At 36.8% G+C, this 27964-nt stretch overlaps 2 protein-coding genes across 11 annotated transcripts in view; one reads left to right on the forward strand and one right to left on the reverse strand.

Moving 5' to 3' along the window:
• LOC112055826 (uncharacterized) lies at nucleotides 1-27256 on the reverse strand. Of its 4 annotated transcripts, none has more exons than XM_052882464.1 (6): nucleotides 26826-27256; nucleotides 7307-7412; nucleotides 3674-3750; nucleotides 2820-3027; nucleotides 2123-2290; nucleotides 1-1043 (listed from the first exon to the last, which is right to left on the reverse strand). In XM_052882464.1, the coding sequence occupies exons 1-6, from the start codon at nucleotides 26881-26883 to the stop codon at nucleotides 608-610; spliced, it is 1053 nt and encodes a 350-aa protein (XP_052738424.1). In that variant the 5' UTR covers nucleotides 26884-27256; the 3' UTR covers nucleotides 1-607. The 4 variants fall into 4 exon arrangements, with proteins under 4 accessions (XP_052738424.1, XP_023951841.1, XP_023951847.1 ...); XM_024096073.2 differs by having other exon boundaries at nucleotides 2123-2278; nucleotides 26826-26986; XM_024096079.2 differs by having other exon boundaries at nucleotides 855-1043; nucleotides 2113-2278; nucleotides 26826-26986.
• Nucleotides 1-27964, forward strand: part of LOC112055824 (cytosolic carboxypeptidase 1) — a 98337-nt gene that overhangs the window by 29839 nt on the left and 40534 nt on the right. The window lies entirely within an intron of this gene.

Below are 27964 nucleotides of genomic sequence, written 5' to 3' on the forward strand. Positions count from 1 at the left end.
TGGTGATTTTATATTACGTTTATTAACTCACTACATCACTATTATTTAAATTCTTGAGTTCCAACTTATAATACTTAACTAGGTACGTCACGTAATATAAACACTATCTTAACTACTACACCGAATGATATGTCCAGACAATCGATATTAGCAAAGCAATTTTCTTAAATTAAATTAATGTATTTTTAAGGTTACAAAATGTTAATCGGAGATCGGACAAACCTTCTCAAGTTCGTGTCTATGAAATTTTAGGTACCTATGTTTCGTAGATTATTCGTTATTGATCGATTAGAAAGCGGAGGCAAGTCGTACCTATAGACCGAGTCGCCAGCGCCTTCGTATACAGATTACTGTCCCAAAGAACCCTTATATCCCACCGCTCGTCATCGAGCATATCAATAATTATTAATTAAAAGTACTACAATACATAAATCTCATTTACATTTCGTAATAATAAATGACGAAGCGATATCACCCTCATAAGCAAGCACTTAAGTAATAATATTGCTTTACATACAAAACGCTTTGAAATATTGAATAATACTTTTGGTAGTACGTAAACCTACGTCACATCTCAATAGTATGACGGCGACCGTCGAGTCGCATGCTAGTAGGCGGGGGGAGCCAGCATGCCGCTGGCGTGGACGGAATGTTCAGTGGCATCCGGCTCAGCGGTCGAGACGTCTTCGACGGCGTGGCCTTCGCGAGCTTCGTTCGTGAGGTAGGCCGCGGGGTCGTCGCCCACCATACCTTCGTCGGCCTCATACGGCCCTTGAGTCGGCTCCTCCTTCGGTCCCTGTTCGGGCTCCTTGGAATGCGCATCGGCCGCTCGCGAGTAGTGCGAGTCTATCTGGGGAGGCGACTTGAGGAGTGCGCCGGCTTTCAAGTGCGGGGACTGGAGGCCATCGAGGGAGGAGGGGCGAAGCTTGCCGATGAGGTCGTTGAGAGTGAAGTGCGTGGGGAGGTGCTCGGAGCGCGGCGGCGGCGGCGACGACGACGTGAGCGGGTGCGCTGTCGTCGTGGTCGTCATCGACAACGGCTTCCTGTTGGCAACACAAACGACGACCCTCGCGTTAGAGAGCCGCTCAAAGCTTCCACAAGTACTCGCTTAAGACATGCCAGACTAGTACGGGATATTACCGATGGTTCGGTTTCCATTCCGCTCAGAATTTCTAGATAAACTGACCAACGATAAAAAATAAAATATTTTAAATACTATCTGCTTTTATTGAATGAACACATTTATGACATTTTGGCTTTATGTTTTAAATTTTTAGATTTGATTGCCTTACATTATATACCCCAAAAAATTACAATTACAATACCGACATGTTCTAAGTTACCCAAGAATGTCGTGTTTAGTATTTATGTTGACTGCGTGTATTGCACTGTAGTCTGTACTGCACCTTAAGTCACGATACCAGTCTGGCGAAGCCTTGAACGACCTCAGGAATTTATAATAATTATCATATTAACAGATACACATAGGTAATATATTATAACAACAAAATTGAACATCGCAAGAGATACCAAGCAAAGCCCCCTTCACCCACCCACCAAATAATATTGTTAATGTTAAACATTACATTGTTAAACACAAAAATACTGCATCCAAGATGATGGAGAATATTATTAAAGAAAGTTATACCGACATCTCTGGGTGTAGGGCTCTTGTTTGGTGGTTGGGTTGGCACAGAGACCGTATCCCGCGGGCCAGCGCGCCAGAAACATCGCCATTGACTCTTTGTCTATATCGTTATGTTAGATAACACGAACTACTGAACACAAATCTACGAATAGTAACTACACACCCAAATTACCTTGTTAATGGAAAACAAAATGTCGCTGTACGGACATGTTTGAAAAAGGTGAGAGCGTTAAAGTGCACAATTGGAACTAATAAATAAGAAAATGCGCAGCTATGCAGAGAACGCGCGGCTAGTCATAGAACACGCGGCTAGTCATAGAACGCGTAGCTAGTCATAGAACACGCGGCTAGTCAAATAACGCGCGGCTAGTCAGATAACGCGCGGCTAGTCAGAGAACACGCGGCTAGTCATATAACGCGCGGCTAGTCGGGGAGCGGGCCTCCGGAGATCGCTGGCATCTCACCTGGCATTACCCCTGCGCCGAGGAGACGGGGATGGAGCCGTAGTTATAGTAGTAGCAGCGGGTCTGCTCGCAGATGAAGTCTTTGATCTCGCCGCAGTGTTGTGGCTCCCAGTGGAAAGATGGCGCCTTGAGCGACACGCAGCCGTTGGTCATGACGTGTTCAGTTCTGGAAAACAGACTGCTTCTTATGTAAATCTATTTGAGTATTGCATAAAAATATAGTTACGATTAAATATTTAGTGGACAAAACTATGTTTAATTATTTTTGGTCACAAAAGGGTTTTATTTATGAGCTTCATAATAACATACAAATGAGGAATGTTTATTTGAAGTTTGGAAGTCAAATTTCCGAATTTATTTTTACTTAAAATTTAACCGCAAATAGTTACGAGTACATTATCAAAGAATATTATAAACAACGACTAAAGTTAAGACTATCCTGCTAACTAAAACTTTTAGTCTTTTACCAGACGTCAAAGGTCGATGCTGCCTAATTGTATTATAAACTGGGCGACGCAGTTCCTATACAAAACTATTTCGATATTTCCGTAGTATATTTTTTATACCTTATACCTCTTAATATTTTTGTAATTTGAAATCAGTCAAAAAAACAAAAAACCAGTCAAATCTAGACTAACGGAGTAACAATAATACAGCTTCTTATTAACAACAAGAGGCCAATGGAGAGAATCTAAAAGTATACGTACCCATGCCTTGCGGTGCGTTGCGGTGCTGTGCTGCCCTGCGGCACGTCAAGGGGGTCCATGCTGTCGTCCGCGTGCTGGCTCGGCGCGTCCATGGTCACTCGCCGCATGTAGTTGAAGGTGGCGTTGAAGGGCAGGCCCGTGCTCATCCACAGGTACATGTCTGTGCCGAGGTTGTTGCCCGACGTCCAGAAATCGTATTTATTGTATCCTGCGATGAGAAAATTCAATATGTTATAATGAACCCAACAGACGTTACAGAAGAAAGACCTACCTGAAAAGTTAACTTGATGGTATGCAATGAAAGTTATCTAGATATAATCTGACAAGCTTAAATATTGCATGCGAAATGTAAGCCATTGTTTTTCATGAATTTGTATATTTTAATTTTAGAGGTGATTTAATAATGGTTAGGTTATTTGGGGAATCCGACAATTCAGAGATCAATATAATTTGAGATACAGATAGATTAATTAACCGACTTTGTTTTATACGAATATAATACGTTGGTATATTAGATTTACCCATTAAACAAAAGTTAATCCTTATAAATAATAATTGAATGTTTCAGGAAAATCTATTATATTAAAACTTTCAGGTTTACAAATCGCTTTTACGATACTACAGTCAATCACTTTATAATCTAAGACTTAAGTAACTTCAAGCACGACGAAGAGAGACTCTACTCGAACATCAAAGATAAAATTTTGGTAAATTATTAAAACTTACCCATAAGAACAAAAAAAAATCGGTTGAAATTGTTGCACTGATATGTCTTTATATTGTGACTCTCATAAAACGAATTTTACTAAATATCACAAACAAATAACTTTTAAAAATAAAGCAAAAATAATCACCTGCATTTGTTAAATATGTTGTTATTGAGTCGGCCTTTTCCTTCGTTTCAAACGACGCTAGCTGCAATCCCAATGACCTGAAAATAAAGTTCACAGAAAACATTAAACATTGAATACAACTAGAAAAAAAAATCCAACTACACAAGTCTTTAAAGCCAATCTCGATGTGAGACCAGATCTGGACTCCATACTTAACGATGCAGTTAGTCGATAGGAGTACATCGACAGGGTATTTACAAACTCGAAATGCTGGATCAGTAAATACGATTTGAGCTAACCGCGACGGGTAATAGTCGTAAACGTATAAGGTCTATAGAGCTATATCGCGGAGCCAGTTTGTCGAGGTGCAATTTATCCGCTAAACAGTCGCTTTGGCCTTGCCGCGACCAGTCCACATTCCACGAGCACTCCAGGACTCTTAAGAGATTAAAAACCTCGGCGAAGTCCCGTATCTACCGATGAACTCCCATATTTAGTTACAACATTTTTATAACGATCACGTCTTCGAGATTTGAAATCCTGATTGTGACTTCCTTCATTTATAAAACCGTTTCTTTTGTCTCGTAAAACATGTTTATTTTAAGACCCAAAGGAACATCTAACGATGCCACTGAATAAACAATTTTAAACGATTCATTTATAGCTCATTCTTCTTCCTTCACGTTATTAGGTGTAATATATTTAATGGTTAAATTGCTTTAAGTGTTGGGAATAGAGCACGATTCTGTGCTCAAATTAATTTATGACTTTTGACGTGTATACGACTTTTTACCTCCATGTTCAAAATCTGTATACAGTTTATATTTCTGTGTCCACTGTCCAAAATATAACGTTGAGTGAGAACTATATCGCATCACGTACAGTGAATGTAAAAGGCTCCGCTAGTTTTCAAATTACATTTTATTTTCACTAATATAATAATTGAGCAACAACCATATATTTGGGCTAAATTGTTAGCCAGCATAAAAATTATCATATTCACTGTATCATAACTTATACTATCAGCCAATCGTAAATTTTTCGTTTAAATAAAAATATTTCTGACAAAGCAGTTTGTTCTGTTGTTTTTCAAATAAGACATAACGTGTTGAATTTTGATATTAGATCTAATCACCAGTTTGTGATTTTTAACCAAGATAGTTCGTATTCTTTGATTATACTGAACTGACGATCACCTCACTTTACAGTCACAATCACGGGTTGACATCATCATCAATCAATCAGCATTGTCATTGAATAAAAAATGTATCGCGACCACCCAAATTTATTAAACTTAAAATTCAAAGCCATAACTCAACGAATTTTATTAGCAATTGATATCATTATAGCAAGAAATTTGGGCCACTTTCCCATAAATTATACACTGCTTTCAATGTAAGAAGTCTGAATGCACCAACTCCACGATTCCTTGCACGTAAAAATTGCTCGCGCCGAATTAAAAACTCATAAATTGTACTCAAGTTGAATTAATTATACAGCATTGTGAAGCGATTGTTTTTCCCATTGAGGTATCTTTGACACATCGACATATTTTAGCACCTTAATAGAATCTTAGTTTTTTGCAACCTCATCAATATTTAAATGTGTATCTGCTATTTTAAAAGCATAAATGGTTTAACTTGCTGCTAGTTTCCTTAATATAAATAGATAAAATAAACTGACTTAAAGTTCGGGCTATAGTCGAGAATATTCCAGTAATAATTAAATCGTATAAAAGCTCCATCAAGTTTTGAAGTAACATTATAAGATTTTCGTTAATAACTTCAAGTGAGCACACAATAAAGTTGGTTGTTGATATGTCTACGGTTCCTTTTTTCTTAAACCTGGACTAAACAAACAAAACCGCAAAACAGTTTTTATGTTTGTAGAAAACGAAACATTTAAAGCCATTATTCAAATAGAAGTTCTACAAACCGAGCTTCCCAACTTGTTGTAACGCGTGCGCGTACAAAGTTTGGGCATGTAAAAAAGAACGTCAACTTCGCAGCTAAACACGGAAAGACAGAGTCGATGACACGCTATGACGAAAGAAACGCAAATAACCTTCTGCTTTTACGTCAACTTTTATCACGACGGTATTAAACGAAGTGCCTTGACGCACAGAAAAAAGTAACACCAACTTCGCAGCTAAATACGGAAAGATAGAGTCGATGACATTACGTGCGACGAAAGAAACGCGGATAACCCTTCTGCGTTTACAGTTAGTCAACTTTTATCACGGCGGTATTAAACGAAGTGCTTGAACACACAGTTTCCATTAGCCACGGTACGGAGTCGCTCACGACGCATGACACTTCGTCACGGCACCTGTCTCCTCGATGCGGTTATACACATTAGCCAGTTCACCTTGTTTTTTTTTTGTCCCGCATAATATAACCCCACTTGCGTGTCGTGCCCTTAATCGATTTCGCCACAGTGATATTCCATCCGTCTTCTGCTCACATCTAAGACATGTCATCATCATGTCATGTGGTGCCAGTCATTGACTACACATTTGTTAGATAAATTAAGAAACACTTGTATGGTCCTAGTAGAAGCAAATTAATAGAGTAGATCAAAATCTACAAAAATCACTAAAAGTTTTCAAGTATGTTAATCATTCTTAAACTAAAGACTGTAATAAGTGATGTGATGGATCCCAATATTTTGAAGCTAACTTAATCAAACAATGAATAACAGAATCGAGATGAATACGTTATTGGTATTGTCACTTGTAACGAATTAGCAAAGTAAAAGATACTTAATGTCATGTCTGTTGAGCGGTAAAGGAACGTCAGCAAAGCAATGAACATTTGGTCGGATCAAAATGTTTGCTCGACAGCATAGTGAAAACGCGGCTTAAGTAGTAGTACTAGACACTGTAAATATATAGGTCGTGACGAAGTCGCAATAGGAGGACATCGTGACCGAGCATCGAGGCGACTGACCCTTGAGTCGTTTGAGCGTGCACGCCGCAGAATCGGAACCGCACCATGCTTTGAATCTACTTCTTTCAATTCCTAATGGGCTACTTGTACTAGAAAATGATATCTGAATGTAAATTTATATAAATGGAAATATATTACGACTCTGCTATTGTAGAATTTAAAAAACCAGCTGTAGTTAATTATTGGTTGAAAATAAATGACAACACATAAAGTTGTAGGAATGCGATTGAAAAGTAAAACGATTTTATAAATGGCATTAAACGTATGTTATTGCTCGCGGCTGTTTACGAGTCTTCGGTAACGCGGGCACCGTGGGAGCTGCACCACAATAAAACCTCAAGCCCTTTGTGCGTATTAAACAGGGGGAATGGCTTGCGGAAGTAGCTCACCGAGGTGCCGATATTGTTCTCGAGGTTTCCCAGAACCACTAACGGTAATGCAAATGTCCCGGCACTTCCTGGTCGCTCGTGGACCCTCGAAGCGCGCCTAGCGTCGCTTGTTAACGCCCGACCGAGCGCTGTTATGGCAGGACAAGAGTAAAGATAAGCTGGATAAGCATTCCCAGTCACGATGTAACTATTATATCCAGCGAATGCGCCGAGAGAAATATGATACGGCTCGCAACTGAAGTATGGGGTGTGTCATTGTTAAGTACCTCGATTGGTGATTCGATACGCTGCAATGTTAGCGCTGAGAAATGTCTTACCTGCAATATTGATAAGCGAGGAAATAGTTGAGCTCTGGACTGTAGGGGTTCATTCTGGATATGAAATACTGCACCCCGTCCAGTTGGATGGTCGTTATCCTTTGGGCTGCAACAAAACAGAGAAACTACGTTTATTTTGAGTTATTTATCTTATTTTTCTTTATTAATGTACAATAGAATTCGTCGTCTCGCTAAAACTTGAAAACGGTACGACCGAATAATTTTTTAACACGCTTCATTTGTAACTATGTATGTAAGAAAATCTAATTTTGGAATCTTATTTTGACCCACTTCCCGGTATTCGATTAGAGTTAAATTTTGCATACGCTCTGAGTTTTGATGACTACATGACTAGGTAAGAAACGTCATTACAAATCCAATATGGCGGCCTCCCCAAGATGGCGGACTGGCGGTTTAAAATCCACCCCCACGATATGGATATCAAATGAAAGGGTATGCTGTATACAAAAAAAATTAAATCCAATATTTGTAATTTCTTGTGCGTGCTGTTGTGTTTTTTTAGTTTTTTGGTCTATTTAAAGTTATTTTTGTTTTAGTTCTAAATTAGGGGTGGCTTAGAAACAAAAATTGTTAGAAAAATTCCGATGACTCCACCGACCATTTACATTGTACGAACCAGGTCAGCTAATTTATCATATTAAATACCTAAATTTTTAGCATTATGTGTATACCAACATAAAACACAGTGTAACGTAACCAGAAGATTAAACTTTTCAACGTTGACGATACATAAATTAGAAATATAAAATCATAAGCATCATAGACTGCTAAATAAATAACGACTTCCGTGTTCTCGTTAAAGAATAAATTGTCCTGAATTTCATACATTGCATGTACAAGTCAGGAAATACTTTATTATTCATAGCATTTCTAACATGCTTTAGAAGCACCCGTAATATTCTAATGGCTAGGTACTCGTACGTAATGTTGAATTCCCATAAATCCTTCCGAACACAACCATCGTGAAGTTATTCAAATATTATCATAACACGTTGTTTCGATTTCCGTTTCTATGGTTCTATACTCAGTTCTTACCTATAAAGATTTTCGTTTTGAATTGTGTACGGATTTAACTAGCTATAAAGTTTTACTCTGTCCCAAGATACTTGAACTTTAAATAAATTTAATTTTTCAAATTCAATTTTGATAAGACTTTTTAAAGGCATAATAAATACAAAATACAAAACTAGGTTAAACCGGCAGCGGCAGACTAAAATGCAGAGATTTTATATAAATGATCTGTTCTTGAATGAAGATTCATAAAACTTACTATATAATACGAGATCAAGTCATTTTAGGTACCCCTTAGATACTTTAATATACCGATACCGATATACAATCTACATTTGTACTTCAAAAAAGAGCAATTCGAGCAATATATCAATTAAAATCACGCGAGTCCCTTCGTCAAAAGTTTAAAGAAATAGGTATACTAACAGTAGCCTGTCAATATATATATAACAGTATAGTATAGTATATGTAAGACAAAATATTAATTTGTACAAACAAAAAGGAGATTTAAACCCACGTCTTACTAGACACGGGCATAAGTTAGTTATTTCTGCATATCGTCTCCAAAGAGTAAAATATCTTTTGTAGGTTTGGGTGTACTCTTCTATAATAAGATCCCCAAGACTGTGATGGACCTGCCAATGCATAGCTTTAAGCAATGTGTTAAAAAACATTTACTTAGTCGAGGGTACTACAACATTGATGAGTTCCTTAATGATAAAGATGCTTGGAGGCCGTTGGATCAGCTTCCACCTTCACACAGGAAGTAAAACTATAAGAAATGTAAACAGTAATTGTTATCAATTGTAAATTATAATACTGTATGACTTTTTCAAAAGAGCAACTGTTGAGTTTCTTGCCGGTATCTTCTCAGCAGAACCTGCCTTCCGAACCGGTGGTAGAATCTTTACAAATAGTCAACTGACGTGTCAAAAGTACTTGTAAACTGAGCCTACTTGAAATAAATGATTTTTGATTTGATTTGATTTAATCTTTTTCTATTGTTGTGATAAGCTTGTTAATATTCATTACTTTAAATAAAAGCCAAGAAATATCAAAAAATTCTAGCGAACGCTCTATTCGATGCTCGTCAAAGTATTCTTTCCAAGGACACCTGCTCGCTAGAATGCTCGCCAGAACTTTTTAAATTCGGTTTTTTATTGACAAATCTGTGGGGAACTAACTATTAAATCATTACTCATTTAGGTTAAAGATTCTAGACAAGGTTAAGATAATTTTTAAAGTGATATTCTGACACGATTAAGATAAATTTTATTTTGACGAATTCTGAATAATATTCTCGACCTGACTTCAGGTTTTTTCAATACACAATAAAGCCTTACTTACCACAATAATTGCTTACCTATATAATGGAAAATGGCTTGTTGTTTTGAAAACATTATTGTCTGCCTGTGTATTATTATTTAACAATAACTCGTATGTTTAGCGAGCCCGTATGCTATTAATAATATTATTATCTAGAATAAAATGCGAGAGAATGATAATTCACTTAGACTGCACACTTGTACAATGAACGATGCTCTTAACAAAAATAAATATGGACAGAACATTCAGCGTCTCAACCACATTCATCACGTGATGCGGTGCATTAACAATTACATTTTTTTTTACTGTTTGCAAGAACATGCCCTTAAGTGAGCTACGTTTTTTATTTAATGACAAGTTAGAGTGTACATCGCAAGAGTGCGATCTCACCTGCAGGGTTATTATGTATCTCAGTGTACCATTCAAATAATGAATCACTACAACGTTTTTCAACATATTTTTGTGTATGCAATCATCTAACATCGTATTTTCAATGAAATTACATAAGTATCTTCATTTTACGTAAAATGGCAGTAATATAGGAGTTATATAAATAACCTGTTATTTACGTAATTACGTTGAAATTATCATGATAAATGATCGTAAATAAAAAAAAATCATTGTGAAGAATCATCTTAACGATTAACAACGATGTATTGACTTACTACACTGACGAACTCATTGCGCTATTGATTTTTTTTTTATTTTATAATATCTATTTTGTATATTGTTAATTTTTTCTTTTAATTATTATAGTTTTTTATTAGACTTAATAATTTAGGTTGACAATAGTTCTCAAGAGGAATGCGCAGTGCTCAGAATATCCGACCACCGTTTATGAGCACTAAGGGGAAAATCTTTGTCATAAATTTCTCTGGTTGAAAATTTGAGCTGGGAATTGAACCCAAGACTTTGTTATTTAAAACCACAGCATTATTATTTGGCGCAGTTGTGGCAGAGATGTTGTCAATAAAAAAAGTAAAAAGTCCCGTATCAAGTTTAGAGAGCTTTGAGTTAGAGTTAGGTGACTTCAAAAAACGGTGAAGATTCTTTAGCTCGCCGCGTATTTTTTGGGCAATGTTCCGCACGACTGAATACGAAATGCCTCTTGCCTAAACAGCTTGACGTATGCATCACGCCGGTTGTGCAAACAGAGCAAAAAATTGTTAGCACGTAGCTTACTGCAGGTTGTTTAAGCCCTGTCCGACTATGGAGGTGTTTTGTGTCACTTGCTTCCTTCGGCGCTACAAACCTTTATGGGTCTTGGCCTCCTCTACCACTTTTCTCTATTAATTTCTTTTGCTTCAAGTTTTTTTCCCACACGTTTAATTCATTCCCATCCCATCTTTTGCATAATATCTTCCTTCACACAATCTAGCCGACTTCAAAAATGGACGACGTTCTCAGTTCAACGCGTATGTTTTTTTTAATTTCATGAAAATCGGTTCAGTGATGTCATGTGAAAATTAAAATATTATACTAGGATATACTAAAGACAGAAAAATAAGATCGATTTCACAAAAAAAATCCGCCGACTTCAAAATTACAAAAATAAACTTAAAAGCGAAAAATAACATCGTATGTGCTAACAATAAACACAGTGATGCTCAAACTCGATTACTTAAGTCGTTTAAATCACATACCTGCAGCGCTAACGGCTTGACATACGATAAAACTGAAGGTGTGTTGGTTGCGACATAACATTATCATCCTAAGCCCACCAACCAGCACTGTCCCAGCGTGCGATTGATCTAATTTCCGTATCGTTTGTCGTATAAGGAGGCTTCACTCGGTAGCTTGCATTGAATAGGCTCTGAAACTTTAGGTACTGAACCGATTTGAAAAATTCTTTCATTGCTGGGAAGCTACACAAACTCCCGAGTTGTAATATCCCCGTGTTGATAATAATTAATCGAAAACTTGCGCCTTGGACCGAGAAGAGCCAGGTTTTTTCTTTTTTTTAATTTATCACCATTTAACAACATCGTTCGAGTATCTTACATGCCCTACGAAGTGTTGCTGTTTATAGGCAATAATTTTTCACTTACTTACGTGGTTCATATGTATTGTATGGTCCAACGATAAATGAAAAAAAAAACAACTAAATTATCAAAAAAAACGTAGTGTCAAATACAAATTAATATTACAAATACGTAGGTGCACACTTGTTTGGTATGCTCTATCAATGCAGTTTGTGCTAGTTTTTGTAACAAACCGCATTGCGATATAAATCGCAATCTCATTTCAATACTTACGAAAAAACGCCCGAGTAAGCACTTGTATGTGCATAGAATAATATTTATTATTAAAGATATTAAGTATCTTAACTCGACTTTTTCACTTTTTACAGTCTGGTTGTACTTATAACAAAATTCGAAATACTCAAATTTCTTAAATTAAGATTATTTTACAAGCACTTTTGAAACGTCAAGTTTTGTCATGATTTAATGGTAGTAAATAAAGTCCAAAAATTAAAATTAAAGGTCCCTTAGTCCAATCCAGCAATATTATTTCTAGCTTCTTACTATGGGAAAACACAGAAATAGTTTATAATTGCCTAAAACAATGTTCGTTTTAATCTTGCTGTGCAGAGGCAAATTAACCGCAAACTTTCAGCTCGACCATTAATTCTAGATAGGGGTTTAGGGGTCTTGGTCAATTTACTATGTCAGTATAGTTTGGAGCTTTCTAATAATTATACTGAGAATGTTTTGGCTCAATATTATTACCCAGTTCGAGTCCTACAACCAGGAGTTTGTAATTCGTAGCCATATACCACCAACTACCACTAACTACCACTAACCACTCGACCAACGACACCTTGAAAGCGATATTTTCAAAATTGTTATCGTATTAATCTTTAACAGACGTGATAGCCCAGTGGATATGACCTCTGTCTACGATTCCGGAGGGTGTAGGTTCGTATCCGGTCCGGGGCAAACCTCACCTCAAACTTTTCAGTTACGACGTGCATTTTAAGAAATTAAATATCTCGTGTCTCAAACGGTGAAAGAAAAACATCGCAACGAAACCTTCACACCTAAGAATTTTCTTAATTCTCTGTGTGAAGTCTGCTAATCCGCATTGGGCCAGCATGTTGGACTATGATGACTATCCCCTCTCATTCTGAGAGAAGTGAGCCGATTATTTTTGAGTGAGTGATCTTTAACACATCGACAAACTTGTGTACACAATTACCGCTAAGCCCCACAGCCGTACGTATAATAAATTTGAAAAATATGGCTGTCCCATTGTTGTGGGACATAATAAACACAGGCTCGCGAAGAGTCGCCGGTCGTTACACCATTGAATGTGCATTGTCATTCACTTTAAAGAAACGACGTGGAATAGACTCGTACTTCGTCTGTATATAATGTTGCCATTATTGTTCGTACCGGCGACTCTATATTTAAAACTGCACTACACCAGAGTTCACATATTAAAACTCGTTCTCGTCTGAACACGCCGTTCACACATACCTACAAAAGATATTTCAAAAGCAAATAATATGTAATATATAAACACTATCAGTAGTACGATCAGTATTTATAAATTACATATTATTTGCATCTTATTTCATCGAAGTATTATATAGTTTGGTTGTTTTGTCCTTCTTCTCATTTCAAAGTAAAACGACGACCACTCATTAAATAATAATTATTAGGATTATTAGAAAGTATAATCCTTTAATTAAAATTAGCTTTTGCCAGGGACTTCAATTGTATTAAATTATGAAAATTCTCGACTCAAATCAAGTAATTTTATGGAATATGAAATGCATTTTTTAAGATTGATACGTCTCCCATGACCTCGTGAGAAAGCTCAGAGTTCATTAAGCAATGGAGCGAGCATGTTCGGAGTATCTCTGCTTGATAGAATCCCCAGAAATAAAGTTATCGACATAAAGCTGAAGTGGCAATGGGCGAGGCACATAATTCGAAGAGCCAATAGACGCAATGGATTCAAGGACCTGGACTACCGACCCCTGGGAAACGCGGTGTTTTTTTGACCCCCACTAGGTGTACCAACATCTATAGGGTTGTACGTAGCAGCTGGATGAAAGCTGTTCAATCGTAGTGTTTAGAAGTCTGACAAGAGAGCATCTTTAGCAGTGATGATGTTCGATAAAGTTTCTGAATGAAGATTAAATAAACTCAGCGAGACAAGCCGCAAGTGCAAAATAAAGTACATTTAAGAAGGACGTATGTACCAAAGAATGTTTCGCCGTAGGCCTCATCAATTTAATATTATGATCTCTCTTGTCCCGTATAAATTGCACTCCATTTTCTAGCGCTCCTAGTTGTAAATGAAATTAACGCATCCTGTTCCCCGGCCAACACATAATGGAGGCGGAAAACGGTTCGCATCTATCTCATTTGAATATTGCCGTTGAGACATCATTAAGACCGGCTAATAGATAACGTGTAAGGCTTGATTAATATATCGGGATGAATATCACGGAAATAATAGCGAACGCCGATATATATATAATTTAAAGATAACCGTTCGTAATACTATGAGTAAGTACGAGCATACGGTCATATAATTACATAGGTAGTTCAATCAATTAAATCATAGTCATAGAACATACTTGATAGCTTCTCTTTTTCTGGGTTAAAAGTAACCTACCATCCACTTTCATTTACAAACTATCTACCAATTAATATTCTAGGTTTAATGATTACTTATCTCACTTTTGTATTATTGATCGCTCTAAATCATACTTTGTTTATTTTACCTGTAACTAGCAGACTTTAATGGTGCCCTATCCGATTTTATCTTCTTCTTTTTCCTAGCGTAGTCCCACTACGTGGGGCTAGCTTTTTCGCCCACTTTGCCCGATCTTGGACATCCAACTTGATTTTGTTGGCTCTCAAGTCAACATTAACGATATCAAGCCAACGCTTTTTGGGGCAGTCTCGAGGTCTAAACTAACTAGACTAAAGCTAAAGAACAATTCAAAGAAATATAAAATAAAGAATTTTCTACAATTCGTATTCGTAACCAATTAACCACCCACACCCAATTACATTCATAAACCATGCATGTCGAGACGAGACCCTCTCAAACACAAAAAAAATCATCAATTTCGAACCAGCCGTTCCGAAGCGATGCGCGATGCATCTTGGCAATTGATTTTTATTTATAAATACATTTTCTCACACGGTTGTTTAGAGGCAATGGAATTGCTTATCTCATTCGCCAGGTTTTACTCGTCGCATGGGCCCAACGGAATCCATGCATAATGTAAGCTCATGCATAAACAATGTCGCGCGCATTTCTGGTGTGTAATTCTTTTTTGTCTTTCACGACCGCTTCTCTGACGCAAGGCTTCTCTTTATTTTAATGTTACAATGTAATGTGTATAAAAAAATACTTTCGGATACTGAGATTCTCCTCGAATTCAAATAATCATGGCATAAGTTTGCCCCCAGTCGAGCTTTGTCGTCATATGATCGTCTATGACGATAGAAACAACAAAAGGCAGAGAATATAAATCGGCACATGACTTGTTACTAAAACTTCCCTATATCTAATATGAAACTCTCATTATTCGGTTTATAAATACATTCAAGTTTTAGGAACCCCTATTCTACACACCGACAACCATTACCTACATTACCGTTTCATCGGTTGTCCGATTTTAAAATCGAGATAAAATTAATTTATTTAAGCGTTTATTACTACGAACTTACGTCTTAATCAACTTGTAAAAAATATTTTCTTTTTCTTTACTTACACACTTTAATCTACAGCGATAAATATCTTCATCTTCATTCCTTCTTGACAGGAAAACTAATACCGACGTGTGTATTAAAAGATTTTGTACTTTTTGTTTTAGAATCCTCCACACCGGCATATAAATTATAAAATTATTTATTGCAAACGTCGTAAAACTGTTCCATCTACTCTGCGTTAATGGACGTCATAAAAAGGTATCGTCAGAACGCCATACAAATAGTAATACTTTGAGACTGATGTGTGAGGTTTTTTATCACGCTCCTGGTTACCAAAAGTGGAGTTTATTACGGCGTGATGGAACCTATTTTGTCGTGTTAGATGTAGTGATACAGGTTTTGACGTATGAGACTTGCGTGAGCGTGGAGGCGAGTCACGTAGAGTACGTCGTGAGGCGCATAATGATGTAGCGACGCCGCCACATGGAGACGTAGTGTTGGCACACACTTGAGACTTACCGAGAAACCCATACACTTATCTTTCTTTAAAAACGCATTGGGAAACTAAACTCGCTACAGCTTGCCAATTCTGACATTTGTCAGGCCTAGGTATCTACATTGAAGGCCAAACTGAACTGGAGACGATTTGCTTGAGTGCTCATATTATTTTTTTCAATATGCGGAGAAAAAGATCCCTTTGAACTTCTGCAGGTACAGGACATGTCCAACTTGCACGGACTAAAACGACATCCTCTCTTGACTTCCGAATCAGCGCGTACTTCTTCGTGATAACTGCCACTAAATGCTATCTTCCTATTCTCTTTTCTACCTTCTCATCATATTTTCCGAAGCTTTATATTATCGCTTGTGTGCACCAGTCCTTACAAGTTGAGTGTACTCGGTATGTGTGGATATCCGTCCGCTCATCCGCTGGCGCGTCGCTAACGGCCCCCTGCCCAAAACCATAGACACTGCGCCAGTGACGCATCGCAGGCGTCGTGCGAACGAGCCTTTACAGTGCCATCATAGGTGCGTTTTAGGCTGTGCGAATAATGCCACGTGTGACTTGAATTTTCATTTTACTTTTTGAATTAAAGAGTTAAGTATTCTTGTTTCTTAATAGAGGACTATATTACACTTACTAAATAGCTGAGACGACCTAACTTGTAAATAAATGAAAATTTTCACAACTAGTGATGCCTTTTTTTAAGGTTACTAGGTAACCTTATCTGAGATCCATTACAAAACATCGTGTTCAAATTTCCGGCGATGAACCAAAAAATATTTATATTAAATGCCACTCAAAATTCATGTAACACCCATTACTCCTCAGTGAATGGGAGGAAGTTGTAGTTATTATTAAATGGTACTTGGGATTCACGACACAGTTTGTAAACGAATACTAATGAGGGTACTGGCTATGCTTGGTTTTGTAACGTTTACTCCATTACAAAGACTTTGGAAGTTTCTGATTAAATCGATGGTCAATTTGTTTGTCTATCTATAGAGAAGTGCAAGCAACACATGTCTGACAACGTATTTCGCCATAACAATGTATCCAATTTTTATCGATTACCTACTGACGAGACGAATATCTTAGCATTCCATGGATTCACCGTGCGGTTGCCGGGTCCATCGCGTGGTATAAAGAAAAACTCCGAGCAGAGTCCTGAACTTGTGACTACAGGATGTAGGGTTAAGGAAATTTAATTCAGAAAAACACGGTACACAAATCCGTTTATATAACTATTATAAAATGATTAAAGTAAGCATACAAATAAAATGTCATTAAAAAACATTTATTTAACAATATTGGACTTAAATTGATATTACTTAACTCTTTATTCGGTTATTAATTCCTTTAGTATTATAAGAATAGGGATTCCCTTATTATAGGAATTCTGAAAGTAACATCCACCATATTGCATTAATTGTGTGCCAACACACAAGCTTCAGAAATGGGTGAAATATTAATTGCGATTAAATTTCAACACCTACCCGTCATTCGCCTACATAATCTAAAAATGAATTTAAATAAAATCTTTTGAAAATCCTCTATTGGAATTTACTTTCTGTCGTGCTATGGTCATAAATCAACCATTCTCTAATCGTTTACGAAGTATTATAACAAGGAATGCAATCAATACGTCAGTAAACAGACTTCATTTTTTGCTAACACGTTGAGTTAGACATACAAGGAGAAAAATTACAATCACCATTCCGCTGTAACGCGTAATAAAAAGTTCTTGTTAGAGCACGAGCAAAAAGCTCCCGAGAATTCTATGCAAATATCCCTCGGGGCAAAATAATCTCTTCCTACATTTTAATTAGCTGCTCGAGAATGTGTAGGTATAAAAAGATAGATAGGTAGTGAGACCCTATTGCCGACTGGTATTTGATCTATAGACTAATTGTTTTTATTGAGTACGATACCCTTTTATAATATAGGTATTTAATTATGCTTGAATAGTTCCTATCTGTCGTGGGTTCAGCGAATCCGCTAATTGACACTCGTCGAACTATTCTAATTTGAACTTTATGTTTATCATCATTATCAACCCATATTCGGCAGGAGCTGGCTAAAATTCAAGAACTTATCATTTACTTTTGAAAATTTCATTTCATTTCAAAATTGCAGTCCGTGATCAATCCCGTTTGAAAAATTTTGTCACGGCCCTGTATTCCACCAGGTGCTTTGTGTCCTATTTACAAATAAGCAGGACCCAAAAATGTACCCAGATATTCTTGGTGATAAATAAGAGGAATAGAATTTGGCACATAATAACTATACAAGTGGGAGTACAAGCCAATGCTTGCTATAGCAAGAAATATTTGCTGTAGCAAGAAATAATGATAGTTTAATAATTTTTCGTTTCGAACTTTTTATCAGTGCCATTCGTAAATACCCCTAATTATTCGTAATTACCCCACATACCTACCCTACCGGGTAAATACGGCAAGGGTTTTGTTTTTTGAGAAAATAATATTTAAGTTTTTAATAATTATGTATGTTAGTTTCATAAGGTAATGATCAAAGTTCAATAAATAATAAAAAAAGACTGATTTGAGGTTATACTTTATCTATTATTTAAGGATTCCCTTAGGTGTCCGCAATATCCCCGCTCTCCCCTACCTACTTCATACTTGATATGAATAAGAAAGTATTCTGCATAAGATAACTTAGTAATAAGTTGACTGTAATGTTTCTTGCCGTGTGAATAATAAAATAAAGTAGTATGCTAAAAGCGAAAGACATTAAATATCCACTATGATTCACAAAGGTGTACGACCGGTCGTTGCAAGCAACCTAGTCTCTAAAAATAGTGCCCCATAGTTTCATAGGACAAGATCGCAGTTGCAATGTCCCTGCTCCTACAGTCATGTATGTTCTTTGCACGGTGATTTTATTTTTGTTGTGCATACGAAACACGCTATGCAAACTGCAACTATGTTTCCAAGTTATGGATGTCGAATATGAACAAAGTTTTGATTTAAGTATTTATTTAATAGATATGTCACAGAATACATGGCAAATTCGGATCGTGGTAGCTAGCAAGTTTTAAGGATCAAGACCCTTGCTCGTCTAAGAATAAAGCTTTGTCGTATAATCTTTTTAACGAAGTCCATAACGAAGGTAAAGGCTGGCGTTTTGATATGAATCAAATTAAATAATATACTTAAGTAGCGTAATTTAATGCGGACGTGAAGAAAATTAAAGTAAATGCCCTGGTTAATACAAGAACAATTTAAGAACAATTTGTAGTTATGTAAAAGAGGAGCTTAAAATCGTCCAGCAATGTTAAACGAAATAGATTTTCCACCCCTGATTTTGCCATTTGCCATAGGTATTAGACGATATTGAGAGTAACCAATAGATCTCTATTGGTCCGCATTTACATAATAATCTTATTATATAAATGCGGAGCTTAAAATAGTCACCGAACGAAATGGATTTGCCACCCCTGACTTTGCGGTTAAATACTAGCCGTGGATGCAATAAGTTGGCGCCTGTGTGCAGCAAGTCGCGGTCGCGCCTCGCGCCGGCGCTTGCCAGTTGTCGTGCATCGCGTTACATAATGCAAAACAGTCGCTCGTATCGGTCGCAATGGCCATACCGAGTGAATTACGTTACCGCCGAGTGCAAGGGCAAGGTAGCCGCCATTTCACGGTCGTACTAAAGTTCCCCGACGGCGAACATTCGTGCTTCGCTTAAATTTATTGACCCGGGCCGCGTACTCGCGTTACCCGCGTTATTGCTGGCGTGGAAATGGTGTCAGTTATTACGAAGCTGTTTACAGAAAATGTTCATATTTTTTTTACATTCAATGGTTTTTCTTGGACCACCAAAGCAAATATGATACCGCTCGTGCACCATTTAAGTCGAAATAATGAAATTTATCAGGGAATTTTACTACTTTGAAGCCAAACTACCGCCATACCGAGTGAATAACGTTACCGCCAAGTGCAAGGGCAAATTAGCCGCCAACAAACGTTCGTGCTTTCCTTAAATTTATTGACACAAGCTGGCGTGCCGCGTACTCGCATTAAAATTATGATGTCAGTTAATAAGGTGTTTACAGAAATTGTATACATATTTTTCAGATTCAATGTTTTTCTTGGACCACCGAAGCTGATACGCACAGTGTTATTGAAATCAAAATAAATTTTACACAGATCTTTGCTGCTCTTAAGCCTTTATTTGTTGTGGTTATTACCTGGAGTGGAAAATAGACTCTGGTAGTACCTGTTTTTCGAATAGCACGTGAAGACTTGTGTTACTCGTCTTTCTGTCTTAAGTACCTTCGCAAGGTTTCTGTTTCGTGTCTACTCATGTCTTATAGGGTAATACTGCTATGAAATGAAATGTACAAATTACCTTTATGCTATTCTTTTGTATGTAATTATTTGGAGCTCGACGGAAAGCTTCGCAGTCATGCGTCATGGCTTTAAGAAACCGCAAATTATCGCTTAATGATCCGTAAAAAAAATTGCGATTCGAATTTCTATCGAATCTCCTTGATTGCTCCCGTCCGTGGGAATTTCGATCGGATTGTTCGCGGTCGGATAACGATCGAAACACAAAAAAGGGGTTCGGGATAATGGAGAAAGATCGCGCAAAGGCGACTCCAAGGACGCCGCGCGCCGCCCTCCTCGCGTAGGAATGCACCCGCCCGACTATTTTTAACCGACGACAAAAAAGGATATGCCACTTCATTAATCCAATGCGGTTTTTTTTTGTTTATTTGCCTTTTTTGCGTTATTGAACCTATATACTATCTATTGAAGTTAAAATCTGTACTTATTTTGGTATTTATTTAAACACCTACTCGAAATAAATGATTTCGAATTCAAATTCGAAATCATTTATTTCGAGTAGGCTTATAAACGAGATTTTTCAAACATTCAACTCTGTCTGTGAGTAGCGACTCTACCACTAGTTTGGTAATGAAATCCTACAGAGAAAAGCCAGAAAGTTTAAATTAAAAATTGAGATGTACGTCTATCAGATTTTAATGATAGAACTTCGAGTAAAGATTATGCAAACTAAATAAAGTCGAAAAGAATCTCCCTAAAGCACAGAATAGTTAAAAAGTTTCAAAATGTGTACAAAAAATTCAAAATGCTGAGTTGTAATAATATTTCAGTTTGTTTCATCTTGATAAAATGGAACGCTACAAGCAGAAACAAAAAACAGTTAACTCAGTAATTTGATATAATCGCCACCTGTTGCAGGGTACGTTTGAAACTTAACCACAAAAAAGAATTGAAGGATCACAATAAATTAAATTTAAACCTTTCGGCAACGATGTAATAAAAAGTTAATCCACTTTTATGTCTTCCGATAGCTAAATTTGACATTGTGCGTCGTGATCATACAAATGAATATTAATTCCATTCCCGACGGGCGTCGTTAACTTTCCTCACAAAAGGCTTTAATTTAAAACCAATAAGTTATAACTTCCTTTAGAATTACTATACACGCATACGATTTTGTTGTTTATGAACGTTTTAAGCAGCTCATAAAGTCTATGTGGGTACTCGCCTAATGACCAATTCGCGCTGGCATGCAATAACATCTCGTCATCCTCGTCATTGTTCATGTTATGTTATAGGTTTATTATGACAACACTGAGCTTTCACGACCACAAGTAATATAATTATAACTAGTATGGGAACAATAATATTGCCGAACGAACAATCTTCAATCAGTGAAGGTCTGTCTACATATCTTCTTTGTAACAGATGGTCATTACATGTATGTCTTCAATTAGAAAGCTCTTAAACACTGAAGCGCAATAAAAAGTGGCTAAGTACAAAGAATTATGCAAATGCAGCGGAAGTGTATAATGCTCTATAATAGCAACGTACGTCAAAGATATTTTCTTACGTTAAATATTAGCTAACATTACAACATTTTTGCATAATGGTGGCCTGCAATTATACTGTGAAATGGAATGCTAATCGCAGAGGATGCGGCTGCATACGAGCCTATGTCGTTGACACAGAGCGCGCAGTGCTCTCGTAGAAAATAAAACAGCATCACCATCATAAAAATATCACTACCGCGTCATTTACAAGACCGGTAGTTGCATTCCAGCTAATCGAAGACGGGTCCAGATAAACGATAATGTTATTCCTTGGAAACTGCCAAGGTACGATTCTATCCTCGGCGACTATCCCGCTGGCCGTTGAACCCGCACCTGTCGACGCTCTTCCTCACCCCTCACCATTTTTTCTGAACAAAACTTCCGTTCCACAGTTTTTGCCGCCATGTCGATAACCCGTCTGATACAACGGATACGCCTCATTTGCAAAATCGCTCGCGGCGATGTTGATTTGTGTGGTTCATTTAGTTCTGAACTTTAATATGCAGTTATGTATTCACTCGGTAATCTTGATGAGGTAATTCGCTGCACTCCAATAAAATCTCGCCCGCGGACGCCGGTGTCATTGACTCTTCACAATTTTGTTTCGGAGCATGACGTCCATTATCTATGCATTTATACTGACATAAAAAGTAATTGAGCAAAGCTTTTTATAAACGATGCTCCACCGCAAAATGAACTTGAAGAGTTGCGTAATAACAACACAAATACTCCGTTTTTTGACGACCTCTGTGGCGCAGTGGTATGCGCGGTGGAAATGACGGATATCCTGGGTGCGATCCCCAGCTGGGCCGATTGAGGTTTTCTTAATTGGTCCAGGTCTAGATGGTGGGAGGCTTCGGTCGTGGCTAGTTACCACCCTACCGACAAAGACGTACCGCCAAGCGATTTAGCGTTCCGGTACAATGTCGTGTAGAAACCGAAAGGAGTGTGGATTTTCATCCTCCTCCTAACAAGTTAGCCCGCTTCCATCTTAGATTACATCATCACCCTTGACTACAATCTCGCCTGATGGTAAATCAGATTGTAGTCAAGGGTTAATTCGTAAAGAATAAAAAAAAGAATAAATTAAAAATATTTTTCTGTGTGCACTTTATTGTACAAACGCCTACCTGTATCTGATATATAAAATCTCGTGTCGCGGAGATTGTTACTAAACTTCCGAAACGGCTGGACTGATTCTTATGTGATTTCTTGTGCATATCGGATATGTTTTATAATCAGCCAACATCTATTTCATACTCCTAATTGATAAGAGTGGTCCACCCAAAAAAATATAAGGCAAAACAACGTTTGCCGGTTCAGATAGTTACCTAAAAAGATGTTTTAGAATCGAAGCCTCTGTACTTTACCTTTTATTATTTAAAGGTATTTTTACTACGTAGCAGCTGATATTAAATTGTATTACAGCCTACGCTATTGTATTTTTTCTCCCTACATACCACAGAGCACACTTGAGTCAACAGTGACAATGTTTATGAGTACAACTCTGATTTAATAAATTCTGCCTCTCAGCCGCCTACGTTGGAAATAAAAGTGTCCTTCTATTACAGACTTTAGAGATCGGTTTGAAGATTACGAAAAAAAAACAAATCTTTTAAGAAAATATTGTAAAGATTACTCTTACCTATGTCAGCTTTATTCTTAGGTTACGTACCTGAATATTTCGAGTTGTTTGTTTCCGATTACTCTATTATTTATTTATTTGTAAAGATTTATCTTTTTGATACATTTAATTAAATTAATGTAGTAGCACAGAAAACATATGTACAAGTAATAGGTATTCGCTTCAATTAAGTAGAACAATTTAATTTACCTTATTCATGATTACTTAGTTAAATCTATCTGGTCTTATATAACTTGTAAGATTAAATTTCGTGTAATTTCTATATTTACGAGTACATTTATACTGCGGTATAATTTAAAGTTTAACATTTTCACTTTTCTATACTTTTAATAGATTTTTATTTTGGGTCGTATACCTTTAATACTGATAATAGAGTCACTAAAAACAAAAATGAAGTTACCAAAGTGCTGTAAACTTAGTATAATTAAAATAAACTCATTACATTTGGTTTCATTTATATTGTTCACTTTACAAATGAATCCCTTTGTATTCGTATTGACATTTGTTTCTAAATAAATCGGATTACGTGATTTGCATACCTTGCAATGAAAACATGGTATTTAAAACTTCCCACTGGAGACGTTTAGCATTGTACCACAAGCTTGGTAGGAACAGAACAATGAAGGTCGAGGACCCCCGGGTCAACACGGCAGCCTCTTGACTTTGTCGTGTAGTGAACTAGGAATGCAACTAGTGATTCGTTCTTTTATTTAGTCGTGATTCTGAGCCGAATACTTGAATGCTTAGACCATTTAAATAACAGGACCTGCCTCGCTAACCGTTACCCCTCTGGCAAAGATCAAAAATCTATGTTGCTATAGAATCGATGCTCCCTAAAAATGCCGTTTTGTGTATGGCATAAAAAACGGCAAAAAACTTGTAGTTTAGTAAAAGATGGAGTAACGTTTCATTTGAAAGTATTTAAACCTTAATTTTATCAAATTTGTAATAAAAACAATTTATAAAAAGAATCTTTTGACGAAACAGCCAAACATCGATCAGTAATCGAATATTCTATGTATTTAGTCTGTGGATATTCTAACAATGTGTTTGTTCGTGTGTTTGTTACTGTGTAAAAATTACGCGTGTGTGTATTGCGAGTAAAATTTATAGTTGTCTGTAGTGTATGGACATAGAATATTTTTAATGGTGTTAAATATTTTCGATGTGTGAGTTTACCTCGTCCCCCTCAAAAATCGACAGACAATTTTGTTCGTGAATTTGAGTGCGATGCATCTCCATTTTCTAATTCCTCTATGCTTGTATAGGTAGGCGTGCCGCGAATATGATTTAACTAGAGTGGGCACTATAGCCACAAATTTTACTAAATGGAAAATGTTTCCTACAATGCTGGTTTGTAATGAGCCCTCAGGATAGGCAAAGCATTTATGAACCTTAAAGTGCACGCCACTGCGTAAAAGGTTTGAAACCACATAAATGCTATGTAGGTTAGAACCACAATATCTGGGCGACAGAGCTTTTTAGGTGTGTGTGTGTGTTTTTTTGTGAAACCTTTTTTTTTGTTTATATAAAACTGTTACACCATGTCGCAGAGATAAGAGATATCAGAGATTACAAACATTTTAAAAAGCGGTATATTTTGAGTTGTTGTTGTTGTCTTTTATTACGCAAACTGAAGCTTCGCACAGTTACCGTTATATCAACGTGAAAAATGTTTTATTTTGTGTCACAAATTTTATTTATTTCCAAATGATCTTAGCACAGGATAACACAAATATGTATTTGAACGCCTAAACTAAAACAAGAAACCATTCGAATTTAGACTCATTCGTCATACAGTCTGTTGCTACAATAAGTTAGAACTTTTATCGAAAGTCTTGTTTTTTTAATATAGGTATTTTCAAATATTAATAGAAATCAAGGACTGCAGTGGCGTAGTGTTTTGGCGGGGCCCTGTATCAGAATTAGTTCTGGGGCCCATGAAGGGTATAGATTTGTCACAAAAGAAACAAAAATTAACATAATAGTCTTAACATAAGTAGGAAGTTTACAATTTTTGGGCGCATGCTTAACCCGGGAAAAAACGGGAAGCACAAAACTATGTGAAATTGTGGATTTCATTTTTTGCTTTAACAAGGGGGCCCCTTACGTGTGAAAATAATTGATACAGCTGATACGGCGGTAGCAACGTACGCCCCTGTCAAGGAGCAAAACAATGTAAAGAATTAGTTTTGTCTATCTATCTACATTAGAAAAACTAAAGCCCTGGCACTAAAATAACAAGAGTACAAGTCAAGTTCAGAGTTGAGCGGGTCGCTGGATGGTTGTGTAATATCGTTTTAGTCTCATCAACGTGTAGTTGCGCCTGTTACGGATGACGCTATACAGCATCACAATGTATAACTCATGCCACGAAAAACGAACGCTGACAATAATCGCACTTCGCAATTTACAACGTTGTCATTTTTTCCTTTTCGCATTTCTTGTATTTGGATATTTGCCTTAAAGATGTAAGGGGACTTTGTATCATTTTCAATGAGTTAGTTAGGTAAAAATTCAGCCAGTATAGTACGAGTGTTTATTTTTCTTTCATACCACTCAGTTGGTTTTTGATTTGCAGAGTATGTTTCTGTTATTACAGTCGCATGTGATTTATCGTATCGTAGGTTAGCAGGCACAGGGCAGCTATTTGCAGAATATACTTTCTTAACGTAAATTCATACTACTTAATGGCAAGTGGGTCATCTGCTTGTTGTTTCCACTGTATTATTTTTATACTTATACTGTAGACTTTATTGTTTTTAAAGAAAAGTTTTATTTTGAGCAATTTACATTACCCTCTTTAATATAATTAACGCATTTCTAAATAAGCGAAAATATGATTAAAAATATTCTCGACTCGATCGCCCGTGCAACATTTGTTTTATGTAACACAAACTATACGTTGAATAATGTGAAATCACCCACACGATATGTAATTTTTTAACATCTTCAGATACCCATATAGTATACGGATTACAAATGGTACTTCTCAGTGAAATAATTCTAACATATCTTCATAATTTTAAATTTAATAGTCATACGTTTCGCGTATTTTCATTATCAAAAACAAATCTGAAGAAACTCAATCTGAACAATGTGAATTTGAAATGTTCTTTTTATCTTGATAAGTTGTATATCATACAAGTGTGATTTAACAATGTACTATCTACCTACGAGTAAAATTCTGTGTTATGTTAAATTATAGAATTGGTAATGTGACGGATCTCTTGATGAAAATGAGAAAATTATTCTTTCACCTCTACACATTTACACTGTGTCTATAAAGCGAAAGTCATTTTGAAAATTGACTGAAAATTACATGTTGCGTTCATTCATAGACAATACAAAAGTAAAGCACCTAAGGACAATATCATGTAAAAACAATACTCATTTGAGAAGAACTCCAATTAATGAAATTTTTAGTGTCTTAGATAATAAATAAGTTTGATGCGTATGCTAACACGTACCTGCAACGGGCCCAAGGGTGGTTGCTGAGAGCAGGAGGAAACTTGCGAGGAGGAGCATGTTGTACAGTTGCGGGGTGTCGGCACCTTGCGGGATCACTAGCCGGAGTGCGCTCACGCAATACGGGACACTCGGGCACACTGAGCGCGCGCTCTCCTGAACCCCCCTTATAACAGCGATGCGTCCCGCGCTCACGTCTACACAAACAATGCTAGCAACACTTCCACGGTCGCTGCTTGATACACCACGTACATTGCTCTTTCGGGTCGTGTGTGTGGATAAAATTACGTTGCTAGCCAGTAATGGTGATGTGACATGGTACGAGTTCGTCCCACAGGCGGTCCGGAGCAGCGCGGACGTCCGGCGCTGAGGCGAGCGGACGCTAGGCGCCCGCGCGCCTCCCGTGTTAACCACTTTTCTAGCCTTTATAAGACTGTCCTGGTTTTATATAAGAATATTTACTCAAAAGGAATTTTGAGAAATATTTACTAAATATCCCTCGTATAAACTCCTACTCCTACTGAGTACCTTCAACAAAATAATGATAATGAATTTAAAATAAAAAAAAATCTAATTCAATTTTATTATATTCTATGACAAGTCTGATGCCTTGAAAAATAAACTCTTACATAAAATTTGTTATTTGTCACATATTGTCAAGGATTGACTGATTGTCACATTTTGATTTAAACACCAAGTTTTCGTTCAACTGTTGTTGCAACAACAACAATGTGTATTTCAGTAAATTAAATATCACATGTCTCAAACGGAGAAAGAGAAACATCGTGAGGAAACCTGCATACCTGGGAATTTTCTTAATTCTCTGCGTGTGTTAAGTCTGTTAATCCGCATTGGGCCAGCGTGGCCTAGGCTCCCTCATTCTGACAGGTGACTCGAGCTCAGCAGTGTGCCGAATATGGGACTAGATAATTATAATTTAAAGTAAAAAAAAAGTAAAGGGTAAAAATATACTTTACGACCCATTCTCAAATCAAACAATCATACCTACCAAATATACAAAAAAAAACATTAAAATCGATAGTAATAAAGAACAATGTGACCATAAACACTTTGCTGAGATTTTTATATATTAGATTTTCACGCTAATTTTCCTAGGACTATCCTAAGAAAATTAGCGCGC

This window comes from Bicyclus anynana, chromosome 1 (assembly GCF_947172395.1).
Source record: "Bicyclus anynana chromosome 1, ilBicAnyn1.1, whole genome shotgun sequence".
Lineage (NCBI taxonomy): Eukaryota > Metazoa > Arthropoda > Insecta > Lepidoptera > Nymphalidae > Bicyclus > Bicyclus anynana.